This window comes from Xenia sp. Carnegie-2017, unplaced genomic scaffold (genome assembly GCF_021976095.1).
Source record: "Xenia sp. Carnegie-2017 unplaced genomic scaffold, XeniaSp_v1 HiC_scaffold_20, whole genome shotgun sequence".
NCBI lineage: Eukaryota > Metazoa > Cnidaria > Anthozoa > Malacalcyonacea > Xeniidae > Xenia > Xenia sp. Carnegie-2017.
Window position 1 is genome coordinate 11,547,900 of NW_025813483.1, and position 15,512 is coordinate 11,563,411.

General features: G+C 34.7%; 1 protein-coding gene across 1 annotated transcript; it reads left to right on the forward strand.

Moving 5' to 3' along the window:
- The first annotated feature begins 5,632 nt into the window (after positions 1 to 5,632).
- LOC124443197 (translocation protein SEC63 homolog) lies at positions 5,633 to 15,234 on the forward strand. The gene is made up of 22 exons (XM_046993732.1): positions 5,633 to 5,775; positions 6,012 to 6,120; positions 6,424 to 6,538; positions 7,446 to 7,561; positions 7,685 to 7,746; positions 7,901 to 7,959; positions 8,053 to 8,103; positions 8,172 to 8,280; positions 8,364 to 8,458; positions 8,934 to 9,069; positions 9,140 to 9,232; positions 9,933 to 10,075; positions 11,322 to 11,374; positions 11,531 to 11,625; positions 12,011 to 12,093; positions 12,241 to 12,336; positions 12,494 to 12,616; positions 12,732 to 12,928; positions 13,147 to 13,270; positions 13,769 to 13,867; positions 14,112 to 14,216; positions 14,796 to 15,234. The coding sequence occupies exons 1-22, from the start codon at positions 5,652 to 5,654 to the stop codon at positions 14,934 to 14,936; spliced, it is 2,328 nt and encodes a 775-aa protein (XP_046849688.1). The 5' UTR covers positions 5,633 to 5,651; the 3' UTR covers positions 14,937 to 15,234.
- Positions 15,235 to 15,512: the final 278 nt, after the last annotated feature.

The following is a 15,512-nucleotide window of genomic DNA, read 5'->3' on the forward strand; positions in this document are numbered from 1 at the left end:
AAAGTTTCATGGCAGGATGTTTTCTTTTCTAAAGTTAAAGTGAAACCAAACTACTTTGCGGGGAAGTTTACCTAGCCAATGATCCCCTTGTTCGACAGTTACATTGTCAATGCATGAGATAGAAGTAAATCTTTCTCCGTCTTGTGTTAAATCGGGAATCTGATCATTCTAAACCAATGTTAATTTTACTTGGCAAACGTAAACCTTCAAAACATTTTGTGAAAATTCCGAAACTTTCAACAGATTTCTTTGCACAGGCGATATCAGCTTTCTGCAGCCTGCTTCGTAGGTAAATTGTTTACAGCACAGGATAACATGTTTCTGGAAGCATGTAAACAACGTGTTGCAAGTTTGTTAAGTTTCATTCTACTAACTTGAAGCTTCACAAACAAATTTTTACGACACACAAGTTAGCCATGTTGGTGATCTGATAGAAAAGAATATTTTGTTCGCGTTATTATTGTGCTATAAATCCCAAGGGAATGGTTCCATGCGAGTAAAGAATTATCTAATTCATATCAAGCATGCTTATAAAACATTATTAAAAATGGTAGCTCATGAAAAAAACTTGGTGTTTAAATAAGACATGTAATTTCATTGTTGTATTAAATCATTCCTGATTGTCGTAGTTAATCAATCTCAAAATTGTTTTTTAATCATTCCTTTAAATTATATGCATGAGTAAATGACTCAACAAATATTTGAACAGTTTAAAAGTGTAATAACTAAATTCATTATTGTCTCATAAATCTTAACCTACCACATCATGCATCGTCACCTGGCGTAACGACATAAGATTTCAACAAATATTTATATTCAAATGCATTGAAGGATTACTTGTTTTTTCTGTGAAAGGGTGACATGATCCTAAAGAGCCAATCACAATGAAAAAATTTTAGTCATGACGTCAATCAAAGAAATGTTAACGTGTATTTTTACTTCAAGGCAACATTGGTCCCTTTATCGTTGTAGAGAGAGTGGTCAATTCTGCCCGTAAACTTGAAAAATAAGTATGGAAAGTATGGAAAGATCAGATACAGCTGGTGCAAGATTCGTAATGTTGAAAGCGTTAATATAAAATGCTTAAAAGAACTTCAGCTATTGTCATTGTTCACAACTTTGTATAATTCCACGGACTTAAGCCATTAATCGTTTACAAATTCTTGTTGTTCAAACTTATTGATCGAAGCAATTCGTGCCTCTTCTTTAAAAGCTGAAGAACCATTTTGTGCAGAAGTGTTGAAGAAGTTCTTGGACTTGCGTAAATCGACAAAATACTGGTTAATGTATGTCAATTACAAAGTTCCACGTGAGAGAAAATGTGCTTATTGTGTCGCATTTGCAAATGTGGACGTCATTCGCATTTTCTACTATTTGTAAAGCCTAAAAGGTTATGTGCTCCAGTGAAAAGTAGCTAAATACTCTTGCAATAGATCAATCGTACGGAAAACATTTGTGATGTTAAAGCTATTATCTTTTACTTTAATTCATTCTCAACAATTAAGATTTTACTCAAACTTTGATGCAGAAGTGTTCATCATGAAATCTCGTTGACATATGTTTCTTATTTCCTTATATTGTATCCCACATGCATAGAGTTGTGTCATTCACTTCAATCACTCTTACTAGTTTGTCATTATTCATGTGTCATGGTGATTCATGACCAAGAATGTTTATCTGTAGTTTGGATTCTCTGTTGATGTCAGTTGTTTGTGCATATAATGATGATGGGCCCCATTGTTATATGCGCCCACCTAAAGGTGGTCAGTTGATATTCACAGAAGATCAACTTTGCACTATAAGCATTCTTTGAGTGATGATATAACTGGGGTATTGAAGTGATGCCTTTTCCTGCCAATGAATGAATGAATACTGGTTTCTAATCGCTGGAAGTTACCATGTGAGTACATTATATTTTGTGAAGAAAACAATTACTGCATGTTCAAGAAGACATTGGTTGTATTTTAAAGATAACTATCGTCCAAGGAATTTTTTATTCAATCATGTAAAAAACTTTATTGCAAAGAAAAATTATCAATTGAAAGTAAGAGACGCGAGCGTGACGTGTAAAACTGATTTCACCAGGACTAACACCTTCTTCGTTAATAAATTAAAAAATTTTCTTCAGAAGAAAGCATTTATTCCTGTTCTTACTTCACACGTGAGACAAATGGGAAAATTAGCAAGAAAAATGTACCGCAAAGGGTTGCATTTAGGTGTGTTTGAAATCTGCCATTAATTATCCCTTTGCAAAGGTTATTGTTTATTTAAGACCATCCTGTTCTATTTCAGTAACGAAACATATGATCACAAGCAAAGCCATTTTCTTCATTCCTATATCTTACCTTATCAATCTGACTTGAAATATGAGGTGGGAAACGTGTTCAGAAAATGGTATCTGTAAACTGTAGCTCCTTTATTGGTTAATGATTTCAGGTACTTGGTGTATGAAAAGGTATAAAGATATTAGATGGACATCGCATATAACGGGACAAGTAAATGTACGAAAATTCACACTGGATTATAAAACCGGACTGTACTTGATTTCTACGAAGATGGAAAACGAGCGAGTGGAAAAACACGATCCACGTCTTGTGGTTTGTAAGTTGAGTAGATAAGTGTTAAACTTAACGTGTATGAGTAATTGCATGAGATAGTTAAATTGGATCCCGGTGGTCTATTTTTATAGTTTGAACATTAATCATAAAAAAACCCCACCAAAGTAATATGTCCGTCAATTTTTGTTGGTGAATAAAAAAGGCCATTTGCTTTGAGAAAATAGCTGGCTTTCACTCGCTACATTTTGGTTTTTACATGCCGAATAGTTTACGTTTAAAATATAAAAAAGAGCAACACGATAGTTTCAAGCAATTCAAGCAAGGTCTTTGAATTTCTGATATAAAAAATGTTAAAATAAATTTCGAGGATATTGGATATAAACATAAAAACTGCGCAGTGAAAGAAAAGTGAGAGACTGCGCAGTGAAAGAAAAGCGAGAGACTGCGCAGTGAAAGAAAAGCGAGAACCTGCGCAGTGAAAGAAAAGCGAAAGACTGCGCAGTGAAAGAAAAGCGAGAGACTGCGCCGTGAAAGAAAAGCGAGAGACTGCGCAGTGAAAGAAAAGCGAAAGACTGCGCGGTGAAAGAAAAGCGAGAGACATAAAGTCATCGGTGTCAGTCTGACCAGAAAAACACTTGGAAATCAGGTATTAAAGTTTCGTTCTTCTCAATGTATTTAATTTCCCTTCTTGGTCATTCGCTATACTAACATTTCTCACGTTTTTTTTATAGAGTATCTATATCTGTAGGCCTTTTAACTGGACAGTATGAGCGACCAAGTCAACACCATAAAACGGAAACAAGTGTCTATATAGCTACTGAAAGATTCACAATGCAACCTTGAATATGCTTTATATAATGCTTTTCATTTTAAATCGTTAAAATTCTCGGTAAAACTTGATTTTTACAATAGTTAAATTTTCTGACAAAACATACGAGTGAAGGCCAGCTATTGATGATCATCCAAATGAAGCGATGCTTAAGAATTTTGAATTAAATGAAATCAGATGAGCTTCAAAAAAATTTTATAATTTCGTCATGACGTCACTTAGGTCATTTCATAATTTATATTGTTATTGGCAGGTGAATGGTTTGCTAGGTCATACGTACTGAATATTTTTGTTATATGACTTATACGACTGCTACACTGCATGTTAAAGTAGATCATCGGGATCAATGAAAACAACAAAAAAATATGAAAAAAAACGACATAAAATTTAGGGAGGTTTTTCTCACTTTTCGATATTTTCTTTTGTCGGAGGGTTTTTTACTGGACTCGCTGGTTTTCCCTCTCATTTTCTTTCGTTTTTGAAAAAAAAACAGTGTTCACATTTGGGGCCAAGCGAAGTCATTTGTTAGCAATAGCTATAATGAATATTCACGTTTTTTTTCATATCTTGGCCTTCGGGTATAACTCCCGAAGCACTGGGTTCAATTCAATTTTTGCAATTCTTGGTTGCGTTTGCAACAGCCTTTGCTTGATTTTAAAGAAACTTTCTTGGAGAATACCAACTCTGAAGACGATAGATTTAAACCATTACGATTGATTATATTTTTTTCTTTTTCTTGTGCTCGTGTCAATCACTATAATGAATCATACCATTCAAGACACCAGTGATGAGATCAAGACAGAAGTTCGACAAATCAAAGTCTTTTTTACCGTGAGTCTGTAGAATTTAATAGAAAAAATATTTTACATATTGCAAAATTTAATAACTAAGCTAAATACAAGAAGATTTTTTTAACATTATTTTCAAGAATCGACAACTAAAATTTATGATAGTAAATTAACAGATAAAAACATTATTGATATGAATTAACCAAATATTACACTTATTGATTGCATTCACAATAATACTACCTACATGACCTTGTTCAGCTTTTTATAAACTAAGGTAACGTGTGTCAGTGTAGGTAGTGATGAAAAAAAAAAACAAAGAATGAGAACAGTCTTAACACTACATAAATAAAAACTAAGATAACGTTTGTCAGTGTAGTTAGTGATGTATGAACAACAGAGAATGAGAACAGTCTTTACACTACATAAAATATAAACTAAGATAACGTATGTTAGTGTAGGTAGTGATGTATGAATAAAAGAGAACAAAAACAGATTTTATACTTCTTAAATAATAAACTATGGTAACGTGTGTCAGTGTAGATAACTCTCAAAGATCAATAGAGAGAACAACTCCCGGCGTTTAAGTCAAGTAGTGGTGACATTATTCATTAAAATATAAAGTAGTCATCTTGTTCAAAGTGTTACTAGTTCATTGAAATTGTGTGTTTTTCATTCGTTTCTGTTAAAACTATATGGCTACAAGACATGCATTGTGGAAAAGTATTCTAGTTTTAAAAACGGCATATGCAGTATGTGATTTAGCATTTGTTACTTCGTTGTGGTGGCTACAAAAATATGGACCCTATAGTGGGAAAAGCCCAACAAAAAAGTCCTATCTTTAGGTCATCGTATTTGGAGTCTAACTTTATCTCAACTAAACGCAACAACGATATAAAACAGCACGAAAACAATGATGTCTTGCGAATGGAACTAAAGATGATGAAAGACGAAATCAAATTGTTGAAAGATAAGCCAATGAATAAAATGATGGAAGATGAAGTGAACATGATGAAAGAAGAACTGACGAATGAAATGTCAGACAATGAAGAGATGAATTAAACGATAAAATATGAACTTAAAATGAAGAGAAATGAAATAATGAATAAGCTGATGGTGTTTCAGAAGGACAGATCTTTGAAAAATATTGACATCTTTGTCTTTGTTTATTGCACTTGGTAACGGTTAAAGTACAACGTTCCAAGTTCAGCACTTCAGCTCATATGGGAAACGAAACAATTAATGTATAACAAATAATGAAATAAGTATGTACAGTGGTACTAGTAACTGCACTAGACACACGTTCATAAAAACAATAAATATCGCACGCCAATATAAACATAATAAACTTTAGGAGATTAAAATGCATCCGTGTAAAAATTTCATAAAGAGAGAACACAAAGAAATTTGTTATATCAGAAAATTTTCAATTCTTTTCGCACCAGTCTTCTGACCGTGACATGTCAGCAAAACAACATGGCTGGTGCTCAATTTGAATATGATGAAAAGGGAACGACGTTTTATTATTTTATTTTATGTTTTTCTGGCTTGATATTACTACCGTTGACATACTTTGCATGGTCTCTCAGTTCTAATTCAGGTTTATGAATTTTTCTTTGAACCAACTGTTATTTTGAGCTATTTAAATGTAAACGTACTGTGTTTTTTTTTGTGTACTCAAAGTTTGCCACTGGCATTGATGTTTTATTTTTTGATTAAATTATATTAAATGATGCTAACATTAACTCCAGCGTTGTTAATGATTTACTTACTCTCATATTCCTTGACCTGCTTAGCTAAAATGGCTGCGTCTGCTTCTATTTTTTACGCGTGCAGGCGAAGAAAAGAAGGAAAAATCAAGAGTGTGTCAGTGTGACAAATGCAACGAAAAACGTCTTCGTAAATCAAAGCAGAAGCCAAAAATCACTATTCTACGAATAGCAAGGTAGTCATATACTGATATATGCAAGAATTCTGGTACTTGCTGTTGGATTTAAGTAAATTCACGATGGTTCTTTTGGTTCATTTTCGTAGCGTAGTGTGCTTGAAAATGCTTTTCTTTAATGCGATTTGTGCATAAATGAAATTTTCATGTTAAAGTTCAATGTCTTACTACCATAAAAGTAGTACTAAAAAAGTAGTGCGCAACTAGATCTTTGTCAAAACTGTCAATATTTTTGATAATTGTGGAACTCCTTATTTTTTACCTCTTATTAGCACTTATGTAATTTTACTACTTTATTTTCAGTCGTATTACAGTTGTTGTTCTATGGATTGTTCTCTTATATGGAGTATATCATGTTTCTCAGTTTGAGAGAGATTTTGTTGAATATGATCCATTTGCAGTTTTGGAGATAGACAAGGTGACTTTTCATTGTTTTGAAATCATTCCTCATCGGACAAAAATCTTCATATTATCCCTGCTAGAAAATAAAGCTTCTTATACTGCTAGCAAGTAGGTAGCAAGTTTTAGTTTTGCTATGTAAATCTTGGAGCATTATTTGGAAATCTATTGTTTACACAGTTCGTGAACACTGAAGAATTTTCACAGCAGGACTAAATAGACAAAATTTCCAAACCACCACCTATTGTGCTTCTAGACAGTATATTATCAATCTAGTTTGGACTAGTTGATAGTTGCCAATTATTGAATGAAGTTGAGCATGATATCAAGAATTATTCTGACCCAGGTCAATGTTGTCTGTCAAAGCAAAGCTGAGGTTGATAACATTGACTGACATCTGAATAATTCTCAATATCATGCAAAATCTGAATTCAGTAAGTGTTTCATTATAGACTTATAAATGCAAAAGCTTTCAAACTTTATTGTATGGTAGTTTTCCATGCTTTGACATTCAACAATTTTTGTGGTTTAGTTTTGTCTTTTCCCCTTAAATACTCATGAAAATATTCATGACTGACAGTGTAACCCTTTCAGTGTTTTTTTTTTATGTCTTTATTCTCAATAATTTGAGCTTAAACAGTGTGTAAAATGCTTGCAAATCTTAACCAAGATTTAGCCATTATACTTTTTTCTTTACAATTTTCACATTAACAATTGCATCACCTACAAATAATTTTCCATATTCTGTAGGTGGCAAAATATTGGGAATTATCTATAAGCTCTTACCCTATCACAATCAAGATTGTATCAACCCTGTGTAATAAATGTCATTTCAAATAATTGTAATATCAGGGAGCAAGTGCATCAGAATCGATATTGTGTCAACCCTGTATAATAAATGTCATTTCTAATAATTGTAATAACAGGGAGCAAGTGCATCAGAGATCAAACGTCAATATCGTAAACTCAGTTTGATATATCATCCTGACAAAGAAGGAGGAGATGAGACAAAATTTATGAGGATTGCTAAAGCTTACGAGGCGTAAGTTTGATTGATACATGGTAGCTTGATCATGCTTATGTTGCCACAGTACAAGTGTTGTTTGTGACTAAATTTCTCAGAGGTACTTCATGACATGTTGTTCATAAATGTATTTTTCTACAGGTTGACAAATGAGGAATCACGTAAGAATTGGGAAGAACATGGTAATCCAGATGGACCTCAAGGTACTGAGATCAGAGCCTGTTTGTCTATGTTTATAAAAAAACAAAATAAGTCAGGTCTTGCATGTGTTGTACAGTTGTAAAGCTTATTGTTTTCGTTAATGTTGATGTTGAATCATGAGTTAATATGGAATCCCACCTCCATTTTTCCCTTTAGCTACCACATTTGGCATTGCTTTGCCATCGTGGATTGTCAGTGAAGAAAATTCTCTTTTTGTAAGTTCCATAGCAATAGCATGTAATATGATTTATGCAGATTACATCTTTCATCTAGACATCATGGTAATGCATTTTTTTCATTTATTGTAGGTCCTTGGTATTTATATATTCGCCTTTATGATTGTCCTCCCTGTTGCTGTGGTATGATGAACATCTTAACGTGCCATGAATTAAAAATTTTTGTGTAAATGTTGCAGTTGATTTTTCAGGGAACTTGGTGGTATCGCTCCATAAAATATGGCAATGATCAAGTGTTAATGGATACCACAAGAATTTTTTTCCATTTCTTTGCCAAAACTCATTGGATGCCTGTTAAAAGTATGATATATATATGTGCGATATTAAAAAATCGTTGTTGATTTTGAAGTGATCCATTACTGAGTAAATGTTCATTTTTTTAGGAGTTATTATGATATTCTCTGCGTCCATGGAGTTTGAGAAGAAATGTAATCAAGAAGTACAAGAGAGACCGAGTGATAACGAGGAAATACCCAAAGTAAATAACCTCTCCAAACATCCTATATTTCTCTCCGTAACAAGAGAGTGATGAAATTTACACGGGATCGCCATGTTTGCGTACACAGCCCGCAGGATACACCGCTGACTACATGTTTTGTTAGGCCATCATGGTAGAACGCCATCCTGTACAAGAGTAGGAGAGCATACTGCATCCTACGTACCATTAAGCCATCACATAAGAATTCCAACCTTTACCAGAGCATACTTCATCTACATTTAGGCCATCACACTAGAACCCTTCCTTTACCAGAGCACACTACATCTGCCATTGGGCCATCACACTAGAACTCCCTATTTTAGCAGAGCACACTACATCTGCCATTAGGCCATCACACCAGAACTCTCTTCTTTACCAGAGCACACTACATCTATCTTTAGGCCATCACACTTGAACTCTCTTCTTTACCAGAGGAACCAGATCTAGCCTAATGAATGGACTATTTTCATTTTAGTTACTAAACGAATTAAAAAATGTGAACGAGACATCCAAAGAGCCACCATTTGGTTATCCGTTCAGCGTGAAAGCACGTGCCCTTATACTTTCTCATTTTGATCGTCTTAATCTTCCCGAAAATACTTTACAAAAAGGTTAGACATTAATCCTGATCCGATCGTTGGTGTAAGATCATCTTGCCTATATTCCTGGGTTTATCTTTAGATCTTGATTTGATCTTAAGGAAGTCTCCGTTATTAATACAAGAAATGATCAGTTGTGTCTCGCAACTATTCTACTATCATATGGCTGACCCAGGTAACACGCATGCGTAGACAAGTGAACAGTTCACTGTGAGCTGTAATGTTAAGTTATAAACATAAATTTCATCCGGCTTTGATTTGCTTGTTGAAATTATTGTAAAGAATCGTTACGAATGTGGACTTGTAGTTTACGGCTTCTGTTGAAAGACATATTTGTGGCAATCATTTTGTTGAGCTGTTTCATTTGCAACAAGAAAACATCATCACAGTTAAGAGGCCACTCCGTTTTTTACTCCTGTAATATAAATATTTTTTTGTTCAATCACTGGTAAGACAATGAATAGAATTAATTTTCTAAAGAAATGAATAGTAATTTTTTTGAAAAAATCTGAATTGCAGGTGTAAAAGATTAGGCTTGCTTCGCCACAGACATCACAGTTTAGGCGCCATTTCGTTGATTTTTTTGTCTCACGAATTTCATTAACTTAATGGCAACCAGTCGATTGCAATTTCTAACCAATAGGAACGATGAAATGGCTAACTACAGCCAGTAACTGATCAAATATAGAAATCTATTTTGCACGGCGATATGATCTGACTGTTCAATTTTTATGCTGTGACATTTTTTATCATACGCACGTAACAAATAATGAGATCACAAGTGTTCACTATTGATTACCAAAGTCCCGATATGTACATACTTTTTAAGTGCTTTAGCAATTGTAAAGTAAGTTTATTTTTAATATCTCCATCAGGTGTCAAGGCTCCTCATCTGGAGACGTTCGAAAATGTGATGAAATTCAGTCAGATGGTGGTACAAGCGACACATCACACTTCATCCTTACTTCAATTGCCGCATATTTTACCTGAACATTTGAGATATTTTGCTTCAAAAAAGGTGAACATGAAAGTGAATTGATCTACTGATCTGTGTGTAAACACGTGACTTTTACGTAATGCACCAGTAAATGAACCATTAGCCTACATCGCAGACTATACATATTAATATATAGAATATATACAGTATGTGATGCAGGCTGATTACCATGTGATTGTGAATTATGTTTCTATTATGTTCCTTGTTTTGTTTTTCCTTATTTTGTTTTTCCTTATTTTGTTTTTCCTTATTTTGATTTCCTTATTTTGTTTTTCCTTATTTTGTTTCATCATCGATTTGTTTCTATTTCGGGAATCTCCTTGTTTCAATTATGTTTATCTCTTATGGTCACCTTTGGTCACCTTTCTCCGCTTTCTCCTGCTCGGGTAGCGGGTCTTTGCCGGAGACCCAGTTCTATGAGACTTCTCCAGGCTGCTCTGTCCTGGGTATCCTCTTCTTTGACACCACATAGCTGCATGTCTCTCCTGATGGTATCCTTCCACCGATGCTTTGGGCGTCCTCGTTTCCGTCTCCCTCCATTTACATCTCATAATCTCCGAATGTCTACATCTTCTTCACGCCGGCACACATGTCCGAACCACTGCAGTCTTTTTCTTCTCATCAATTTCAGTATACTCATGACATTCCTTCGTCTCTTATGCTTTCATTTGTTCTGTGCTCCTCCAGGCTGACTCCAGACAATAGCGTATCATTCTCATCTCGCATACACTGATCTTCTGCTAGGTAGTCTGTAACAGGCCAAGTTTCATTCCCATACAGAAGCACTGGGCGTATCACCGTTTTGTAGATGAGGATCTTCAGTTTCTTCGGCATCTTCTTATCACAGAGCACTCGATTAACTCTCCATTTATTCCATGCCCGGCTAATCCGTAGTTCAACCTCGGTCTTGCAACCGCCATCCTGATGGATGGTGGTCCCGTATTAAATGTCTCGCACTTTGGTAGATCTGTATTTCCGGGTCCAGCATATTCTCTTAGCTTGATGTTTCTATGTACTCGGTGGAAGATACTCCGTCTTGGCTCTACTAACTTTCAAGCCAACATCTTCTAATATTCTTCTCCACTCTTCTAGTCTTCCTTCCAGATGTTCTCTCTTCTCATCACACAAGACCAAATATATGTTTATCTCTTATATAGTTAGTAAAATAACTATGTTGTTTTAAAATTCTTATCTCGTTGAAATACGCAGTTATTTTTGTCCATGTTGTTTTGAACTCTCAATGCAAATGTTTCTATTACAATTTCAGCGAAATGCCAAAAATATAGGAGAATTTCTCAGGATGAAGAAAAAGGATAGGAGGTACATATTTTTGCTTGGAATGATTTTGATTCCCTCTATTGAAGCTACTGGCTTGTCATTGCCTTCCCCTTTTAAATATTGTTAAGATATCCTTAGTAACAGGAACGGTATATCTATTACTGATCGACATTACATAGGCTCGTCTTATGTTGATAGGGATATGCTGCGATTTCTGTATGATGAGCAATACGAAGATGTCATTACAGTAGCAGAAATGATCCCTCATCTCGAAATAAACGTCGTTCCTCGTGGTATGATTAATGTAGTACTGTAAACTTTTATATGTTTTTGCTGATACGCACGCATTCTTGTTATGGTAGCGTCTGTAGCATTGAACACTAGTACGCATGCGTACCTCTTAGTCGCTAGTGGTTTCTCTAGCAATGAACACAGGTGCTGATACGTACTTAATTGTTCACTAGTGAAATCTCGAGCAATGAACGCTTGTACGCATGCGTATTCTTTTCATCACTTGTTCTTAAATGCAAAAAAAAACAATGCATGGTATTGAAACTTAAGTAGAGCAATTTTTATTGTTTGTGAAACCCTGGTTAATGTTTATCCAACATAAATTTCCTCTTCTTGTTCAGGTGTCAGGTGACAAATGTATATAAACATTTCTTTTTTTTGTTGTAGTTATGGACGATGAAGATGAAGGTGTTATAACTGCTGGTGCTGTTGTTACGGTTGAGGTTGAATTAATAAGAAAAACGCTCAAGGTATGAGCTATTTATGTAACTATTTTTGTTGTGTTAAATATAAGATGACGACGCTGGCAATCATAGTGTCGAAACTCTACAAGTTTTTTTTTATATCTCAACAAACTATGGATATGTGTGTCTTGAGAGAACTCCTCTTTCCTCTAGGACGTTTGTTGTAAGGATGAAGAGACAGATAACGAGAAACCAGAAGAACCAGAGGAAAATACTGAGCATGTTGAAGATGGAATTGAAATCATCAAGGTTGTTTTATGATCAGTACTTTCTTCATTTTTTGTTTCACTCACATGTCCATTTTATTGTTCACGTGTTTTGTTGCATTGTTCACGTGTCTTGTTGGATTGGTCACGTGTTTTATTGCATTAAACTATAAGCTTGATTAATTTCGTCGTATGTTTAGACGGCAACTAAACCTAAAGTGTGGCAAAAGACAAAGAGGAAAGCGAAAAAAGCAAAACCTGTAAAACAACAGACAAAGAAAAAACCTGTCAAACAGATTGTAAAGAAAGAAGAAACAACACAGGTATTTTTAAAATATTATTATTGTCTTTGTTTATTGAGTTGGGAGGAGAGGTCAGAGTCAGACATTGTGTCTTCTTGTTGGATATTTCTTATGTTAATACGTTGTTTTTTGTTAGAACAAAGAGGAAGAAAATGTGAAAAGAGAAGAAAATTTCGTCAAGGAGAAAGCACCTGATAACGTAGTTCGTCGACGAAAGAACAACAAAGATGATAATAAGGCGGATATTGACGATGTTCGTGACGATATCGATGATTCTGATATCGATAATCAAAGTAATGAGGACGAGAGTGTCTTGGGTGATAGTGCTCATAGGTATGTTGCTGTTTTAGTGAAGTTTTGTTATGAAAAAATTATATTTGAAATGAAAAAATTATATTTGAAATGACTCAATGAGTGACAGTTTAATATGAATGATGTTTTCTTCGAACATGAATGTTCACAAACTAAAATAATTTGAAATTTTAATAATTATGCTTTATTTGTGAACATATCTCTAACCACTGTGATATTCCTTCTATGTTTTGGTGTAGTGACGTCGATGTGGACGACGATGATGAATGGCAGCGGATGCAGGAAGGTGTGGAGAAAATGGAAAAAGTCCTGGACGCTAGATCTCGTACAAGTCACGAAGTACACGCTCCGTATTTTCCTGAGGTGAGATCGCTTGTAACAGTAAGAATGTTGGCAGAGGAAAAAAGTTGAGCGTATTTACGTAATAATTTTAGTTAAAAATATGTACAAAGAAGCAGATTCCTAAAAATAAAGACGTTTTTACTCTTTAAAAATTCACCCTTAATTTACGTCTTTTGTTTGAAACCTTACTTTTCAAGATGGCTTTATTTTTCGAAATCTGCTTCTTTGTATATTGTTTTAAAATTTACAACGGTTTCTTTGAAATAAATTTTAGATGGTTATTGAGATGATATAATCTTTATAACAAGCACAGTAACTTCTTTTAGTAAGCAAACATCGTTACCGAATTATATTATTACCACAAGTAGCATTTCACCTGTTGAAGGTCTAATGTGTATGACAGAAGTATCTTTTATGTACATTTCTGTTTTTTGATAGGATAAGCAGGAATGTTTATGAGCTTATGTGTTTGACAGAGTCACAGAAGAATCTTTTATTCAAATCTCTGTGTCTTCATAGGATAAGCAGGAATGTTGGTGGGTTTATGTGTGTGACAGAAAGAAACAAGAAATCACCACTGCACCTACACAAGTTGTCAATTTAAAGGACGTTGAAACAGTAAGTTAATTATGACAAATTTCTCGACTAAGGTCACGCGTGTTGTGCTGTAAACAGCTGTAAGTAGTGAAGTACGTCATGTAAAGTTGAATACAATCGTTCAATTGGAAAATAATATTATTTATACTTCATCAAATCAATTTCTACATGAAAAACATGTTGTAGACATTTTTTGCTTCATTAAGACGGTTGTAGGATCGAAAATTTTGTTGTGGTAAAGAGCTTTCGTCTTATATTTTATTAGGTAAAACTGCAATTCCAAGCCCCTGAAAAATGTGGTCATTACTCGTACACGGCCGTTGTTCGATCAGATTCATACATGGATGTTGATGTATCTAAGCTATTTAAGGTAAACCTTGCCGTGTGCATGACCGGGGGAGGATGAGGAGGAGGAAATTTGCGAACGGGGGGGAGGAACTTGTGGCAGTCTGAGGAGAAACTTTGCTTGACCGGCGAGAATAATTACGTCGTGTTTGAATATTACTGTATGTTAAGAGCCTTGCAATGTACGCGAGATTTACATAACATAGGGGAATGCTTGCGCACTGAAGTAATATAATCCATTTATTACTATCATCAGTCGGAGTTTTAGTGCCTTGTTTGGCTGAAGATGATTGGATTATTGTTGTTGACAATGGGATTATAGTTTAAGGGTTATCATTATGACATAAATCTATAAGTAAGTCTGCTTATTCATTGATTGAAGTAAGAGACGTTGACGTATGATATAGACGTAATATAAAACTATGGCAGCAGTGATAAAGATCTCGATAGAATATGATAAAGCTCGCCGTGGTCTTGCAAACATGATATATATTTATATTATCAAAGATAATTAGTAATAGTTTTACCATGTTGTGATGAAACATTGATAAGCGCGGAATTCTTATTAAAAATTGCTCGTTTTTAATTCTAATTGCTATTTTAGATTGAGGTTCACGAAGCAAAGAAGTGGAAACGAAGCAATGGGACTTTGACACGGACGACGACGAAGATAAGGATGATGAGAGTGGGGAGAGTGAGTGGGACGAGGAAGAAGATGAAAGTGATTAACTTGGGGCTTTTTTGATGGGGGTAACATTTAGACCGGCGGTCGGTTGACTTCAAAAGGTCGTTGAGACTGTGTTTTTCAATGAGAATACCTGAGAAAGGAAAGCGGAAAAACGTTCATTTTGAATGGGAGGGAGGAATTGTCTGGCTATCATTACATTCAAAGTAAGCTTTAGTGATTTTAGGTAGACGGAAATTTATGAAATCATTCAGCGTTGTTAATAGCTGTTGGCAACGTAGCGTTAATAAAAAAACAAAATCAGCATATAGTATATGTACATGTTCACAAATTAAAATTCTACCTAACGGTTTTACTAGATTTTTTGATAACGTTATCTTGAGATATGTTTCACATTCACCTACATGTACATTTTGTTTTAATTTCACCCTACAGCATATTTTGTTGTCGACCTTTGAAGAACCGCGGGGAATTTTTTTATTTCAGTGGGACTTGTCTTTCAAAGTCGGTGAGGCGAAGTGGGGAGAGGGCTCGATATAGTAAAATGTTTTAGTTTTTTTCTCCTCTCCCCCCTTCCTTACACAATGAATACCTTACGTGCGGGGGTGATGAGGCATCCTTTTATTATTACCTTTT

Coding starts and splice junctions, on each gene's coding strand:
- LOC124443197 (XM_046993732.1), top strand. CDS start 5,652: ATGGCTGGTGCTCAATTTGAATATGATGAAAAGGGAACGACGTTTTAT. Junction 6,539..7,445: donor CAGTTTTGGAGATAGACAAG/GTGACTTTTCAT, acceptor TTGTAATAACAG/GGAGCAAGTGCATCAGAGAT. Junction 8,281..8,363: donor TCATTGGATGCCTGTTAAAA/GTATGATATATA, acceptor TCATTTTTTTAG/GAGTTATTATGATATTCTCT.